General features: G+C 34.1%; 1 protein-coding gene across 1 annotated transcript; it reads right to left on the bottom strand.

The window, feature by feature from the left end:
- Window positions 1-4432: 4432 nt before the first annotated feature.
- On the bottom strand, window positions 4433-5397 carry LOC112087592. The gene is made up of 2 exons (XM_024157536.1): window positions 5065-5397; window positions 4433-5023 (listed from the first exon to the last, which is right to left on the bottom strand). The coding sequence occupies exons 1-2, from the start codon at window positions 5395-5397 to the stop codon at window positions 4433-4435; spliced, it is 924 nt and encodes a 307-aa protein (XP_024013304.1).
- Window positions 5398-6491: the final 1094 nt, after the last annotated feature.

Raw genomic sequence — 6491 nt, 5'->3', positions numbered from 1 at the left:
TGGTAGACATGTCAATGATAGTAGTATTGCCGGTGATGGTGGTGGCGACAATGACGCAAGGATCACTGTATCAGTGTAAAGTATTGATTTTTGTTACTAACAAGTATTGATTTTTTATTATCATGTTAACAAGTAGTATTAGTTTTATTGTTAGCATGTTACCAAATATCATGTAATATTTATTAGCACGTTAACAAATAACAACTATTATTGTTAACATATTAATAAGCATCAGATCTTATTGTTATCATGTTAACAAATAACAATTATTACTGTTAGCACGTTAACAAGCATCAAATCTTATTGTTATCATGTTAACAAGTCTTATATATTATTGTTAACACGTTATAAGTACCAGATAATAGTGTTAACATGTTATAAATACTGGATATTTGTGTTAACACGTTAATACAATAGTTATCTATTAAATTAACATGTTATACAAATGTGAACTCGTTATCATATTATTCTATATCACATGTACATATAATTGTTATCACGTCAATCAGATAAATTTATCGTGATATAATAGTTATCATGTTAAAAGAATTGTTAACCATCATAATTATTATTATTTATGATTTTCGATGATGAACAGTATCTGTTGATAAAAAAAGATAATAAATAGTGTCATCAGAAGTTGGTAATGAACAATGTTACAGACATAGTTTGTCTGAAAACAAAAATCTCAGACAAATGGCATTTATGTAAATATTTAATAGAATAAGGATATTATTGGTTGTTTTTTGTTTTCTCTTTCTTATATACTTAATTTTTATTTATTCATTGTATTTAGCTAATTTTTTAGTTAGCTGTTGGTATTGAGTAATTTTACTCTATGTATAAAAGATGAGCCGTGTTTTGTAGTGGAAGATAGTAAGAGAGGTGAGGAGTCAAAGAAGAAAGTGGAAGGATGATTTTTATATTCTCATAAGTTTTTTGTTACATTACAAAAAGGGTTGAGCATCTATTTATAATAGAACAGATGCGGTTAAACTATGTCGATAAAACTTTGCTGTAATAAAATATTACAAGATGGATAAGCATAAACTATATTTTAACACTCCCTCTTGATTCCATCATGGCTTATATATTACGTACTTCTTCGTTAAAAACCTTATCATAGAAAAACCCATTGGGATAAAAACTATGATAAGAGAAAAAGAGTACAGTAACGTAATCTCCCTTTGGAAGTGATGGATATAACCTTTCTTCATATATCTTGCAGTCGACGCATTCTAATGCTTTGAACGTGTTTTCTGAATGATGTAGTGGGAAACGCCTTTGTAAAGAGATCTGCTGCATTGTCACTTGAGCGAACATATTGGATATCCACTTCCTGATTTTTCTCGAGTTCTTGAGTGTAAGAGAAAAACTTTGGAGGAATATGTTTTGTTCTGTCGCTCTTGATAAAACATTCTTTGAGTTGGGCGACACATGCAACATTGTCTTCAAATATTTTTGTTGGTTTCATATCGATGACTATTCCACTTGCACCTTGTATATGTTGACTCATAGATCGGAGCCATATACATCCTCTAAATGCTTCATGGAGAACAATGATTTCTGCATAATTTGAAGAAGTGGCAACCAAAATCTGTTTTTGAGAACGCCACAAGATCGCCGTTCCATTAATTGTGAAAACATATCCAGTTTGCGATCGAGCTTTATGCGGATCTGATAAATATCCTGCATCTGCAAAACCAACTAGACCAACTTCGGGGTTTCTATGATAAAATAAACCCAGATCGATCGTACCTTGGAGATAACGAAAAATATGTTTTATTCCATTCCAATGTCTGCGCGTAGGAGATAAGCTGTATCTTGCAAGTAGATTAGTAGCAAAAGCTATATCTGGTCGAGTACAATTTGCAAGATACATAAGCCCACCAATAGCGCTCATATAAGGTACTTCAAGACCTAATATGTTTTCGCTATCTTCACAAGGTCGAAATGGATCCTTGTTAATGTCAAGTGATCTATTGACCATTGGAATACTCAAAGGAGTTGTTTTATCCATTTTAAAGCGTTTTAACACCCTTTTGGTGTAATTTGATTGATGCACAAATATCCCATCTTGGAAATGCTCAATCTGGAGCCCTAAACAAAATTTTGTCTTTCCAAGATCTTTCATTTCGAACTCTTCTTTCATGTAAGTTCTTGCATCATCAATCTCCTTTTGAGTTCCGATTATGTTCAGGTCATCAACATATACAGCAATGATCACAAATCCTGATGAGGATTTCTTAATAAACACGCAAGGGCATATCACATTGTTGATGTATCCTTTACTTAACAAGTATTCACTCAAGCGATTATATCACATGCGTCCGGACTGTTTTAATCCGTAAAGTGATCGCTGTAATTTGACTGAACATATGTCTTTAGATGCTTCAGGCATCTTTGATCTTTCTAGGATTTTTACTCCCTCTGGAATTTTCATATATATTTCACTATCAAGTGATCCATAGAGATATGCAGTCACAACATCCATAAGGTACATATCTAGATTTTTAGATGCTGTTAGGCTCATTAAGTACCTGAATGTGATTGCATCCATGACCGGGGAATATGTATCTTCATAATCAATTCCCGGTCTTTGAGAAAAACCTTGTGCCACAAGTCGGGCTTTATATCTTGTGACTTCATTTTTCTCATTTCTTTTTCTCACAAAGACTCATTTGCACCCGACTGGCATTACATCTTTAGGTGTAATGATTATAGGTCCAAAGACATTTCTTTTATTCAGGGAGATTAATTCATTTCTCATGGCCATCTGCCATTTCTCCAAGTCAGGCCTTTTCTAGCACTCTGACACGGACCTTGGGTCTGGATCATCATTTTCATTATCAATTTCTTTGGATACTGAAAAGAAGAATATTCCATTTGTATCATTTATCTCGCTTCTAGCCCATAATGTCCCACTTTGGGAAAAGTTAATGGAAATCTCATACTTTTCAGTATCATGTTCGTCTTCTGGACGAACTTCTTTAGCTGGTTCTTCTGGAACATCTTCATGTATGTCTTCAGGACATATATTTTTACGTGGTTCTTCTAGAACCTTTTCACCAATGTCTTCAAGGCATTTTTTTTTATTCGGTTCTTCTGGAACGGAGATACGGAGATAGGATACATTTGGCTCCTTGCCAGATGTTAACTGTATTGGGGAATATTCATTATATGCACTTGACCTCATCTGGACCAATGCCCCAGCATGCAATATATCATGTCCCCATACAGTAATTGGGAGTTTTGTTCTCAATATTAACGGTCTTGCTATCAATTGTAACTGTTTTATTAAACACTCAGCCATGCCATTTTGTGTATGAACATGTGGAACCGGATGTTCAACATCGATTCCTAATGACATACAATAGTTATTAAAGGCTGCTGAAGTGAATTCACCAGTATTGTCAAGCCTGACTTTCTTTATGGCATAATCAGGGAATTGCGCTCTCAACCTGATTATTTGAGCAATGAATCTTGCGAAAGCCATATTTCTTGTGGTCAATAGACACACATGTAACCATCTACTAGATGCGTCAATTAATACCATAAAATATCTAAATGGCCCGCACGGTGGGTGAATCGGCCCACATATATCACCATGTATTCTTTCTAAGAATACATGAGATTCATTCTTAACTTTGGCTGGCGAGAGCCTAGTTATGAGTTTTCCTTGAGAACATGCCTAACATGAAAAATTTTCCGATTGAAAAATCTTCTGGTTTTTCAATGGATGACTACTCGAATTTTGCACAATCCTTCTCATCATGACTGATCCAGGATGGCCAAATCTTTCATGCCATACTCTAAATGTACTAGTAAACTCCGAGTTTACTGTAACATAAGATTCAGTCATATTTATTTTTGTGCAATATAACCCAGAGGACATCATTGGTAATTCTTCCAATACGTGTTTCCTCTCAGATGTAATGCAAAGATATTCAATGCCATTCTTATTTGTACTTGCTATATGATATCCATTTCCTCGGATATCTTTAAAACTTAGCAAGTTTCTACTGGATTCGGGGGAATATAATGCATCACTTATTTCAAACTTTGTCCCCCTTGGCATTGAAAAATTAGCTCTTCCGAAGCCAATTATAATATTTGCATTACCAGATATGGTACTCACGCTTCCGGCGGAGTTCTTTATTTTAAGACACGAGAAATACTTTTTATCTTTAAGTATAGTGTGTGTCGTAGCACTATCGGCTAGACATGTATCTTCATCCTGAATCTCAAACGATGACATAATCTGAATCAAATATGCAAGAAAATGCATTAATAAACCAAAACATGATTTTAAAAGTTATTTATATTAAGAAAAACCTTATCTTGTTAATAAAAGCATATTACATTCTTATTTAAAATTACATAGGGTTTTTCTTGTTTTCTTCGAGAAGACTTTACATTACATCGATCTTAATCACTTTGTTTCCGTTGATTCTTCAGGATCAACTAGGAAATCAGCGATATCAAGATGAGTATAATCACTTATGCCATCAAAGGAAGTTCCAGCTTCATCAGAGATGAAATTGGTTTCAAAATTCTTTCCTTTATCCTTTTCTTTGGCATCTTGTGATGCTCGGTACAGATCGACTAAATGTCTTGGTGTACGACAGGTTTTTGTCCAATGATTTTTCATGCCGCATCTGTAACAAGCAGTTTCTTTTTGCTTTCCTGCTTCCCGACCAACATCGTTTTGTCTTCCTCGTCCACGACCTCGTCCGCGACCGCGGTTACGGCCTCGACCACGTCCGCGTCCGCGTTTGTTTCTATTATTTTGACTGGATGAAGCAACAGTCGCTTCTGAGAATGGTGATGATCCGGTTGGACGAGTTTGATAGTTTAACATCACGCGCTGATTATTTTGTTCAGCTACAAGGAGGACTTGCATCAACTCCGAGTAAATGGTGTAACCTTTTGCCCGGTATTGTTGTTGCAGGATTACATTTCCAGGATGAAATGTTTGGAGAGTTTTTTCGATCATGTCGACTCCTGTCCACATAACATCATCCTGGAAGTAATTCCGAACATAGCAGAATTATATTCACTAACACTTTTGTAATCCTGAAACCGGAGGTTCAGCCACTCATGTTTGGCTTTCGGTAAGATCACATATTTTTGGTGATCAAACTTATCTTTAAGAGATTGCCAAAGATCTGCAGGATCTTCTTTCGTGATGTATTCTTCTTTTAAACTATTATCGATGTGGTGGAGCAAAAATATCATGGCTTTCGCTTTTTTCTCATCTGATGTCATTTCCGACTTATCGATGGTATCGAGAAGCCCATTTCCTCTTAGATGCATTTTTGCACCTACTGCCCATGACATATAATTTTTTCCAGACACATCAAGGGCAGGGATTTCGAGTTTCGCCAAATTCGACATTATAACTATATATAATTTTATAAATTAGCAAACGTTCAGTATAAAAATTTGATTTTCGAGAAAAACATGTTAAAAATTTAATTCTTACACATAATAAAAGCATAAAATTTAAAATAATACTGGAGGCAGAGCCTTCCATATAATCTGAAGAGGCAGAGTCTACCATATTTTTGAGAAAGCAGAGTCTACCATATTTTTGAGGAGGCATAGCCTACCATATAATTTGAGGAGGCAGAAACTTCTACTCCATAAATATAATATCAAGGAGGAGGTTTAACCTTTTACTCCATATATATGATCTGAGGAGACATAGTCTACCATATGATCATATGATCGTGAAGGCATAGCCTATCTCGACGATCAGTTTAGGGAAGGCAGAGCCTATCATCCTGTAAACTTTAAAAATAAATTGAATATAAATTTAATTAACGATTTGGGGAAGGCATAGCTTATCATCCCGAAATAATACGTAAACTTGAAATAAACATAAATTTAAATCTTATCTCTTTAGGTATAAGAGCGGATCAAAAGACGCTCGTGCTGATAACGTGATATAAACTATATGTATATATGTGAGAATATATTTGTTTATATATAAGTTATATATATGTATAAAAGATGAGCGATGTTTTATAGTGGAAGATAGTAAGATAGGTGAGGAGTCAAAGAAGAAAATGGAATGATGATTTTTATATTCTCATAAGTTTTTTGTTACATTACAAAATGGTTGAGTAATAGAACAGAAGCAGTTAAATTATGTCAGTAAAACTTTATTGTAATAAAATATTACAAGATAGATAATCATAAACTATATTTTTACAAATACGTCTAAGTTTTGTGACTTTTTTTGTATAATATGATTTTTTTTTTTCCGATGAGTTGTTTTTTCCTTGTGAATTTGCGAGATGACAATACATGGAATTTTCTTTGCGAAATACACTCCATAACAAAAATGTAAGAAAACAATATGTTTCTTGTGCATAGGCATCATGTTTTAAATAACGTTTTATGGTTTTTTACCAAAAATAAAATTGTTAAAAGTATGCTCAAATCTACATTTCGTTATAAAAATCACGCGATAAAATTACTCATCT

Source organism: Eutrema salsugineum, unplaced genomic scaffold (genome assembly GCF_000478725.1).
Source record: "Eutrema salsugineum unplaced genomic scaffold, Eutsalg1_0 scaffold_17, whole genome shotgun sequence".
NCBI classification, from domain to species: Eukaryota; Viridiplantae; Streptophyta; class Magnoliopsida; order Brassicales; family Brassicaceae; genus Eutrema; species Eutrema salsugineum.
The sequence above is the reverse complement of the archived record's forward strand: the minus strand, read 5'-3'. Positions and strand labels throughout refer to the sequence as shown.

Excerpts from the sequence above, each read along its gene's own strand:
- LOC112087592 (XM_024157536.1), bottom strand. The coding sequence starts at position 5,397 with ATGTCGAATTTGGCGAAACTCGAAATCCCTGCCCTTGATGTGTCTGGA. Across the intron at positions 5,024-5,064 it reads GGTTTCAGGATTACAAAAGT|GATGATGTTATGTGGACAGG; the intron begins GTTAGTGAATAT and ends AATTACTTCCAG.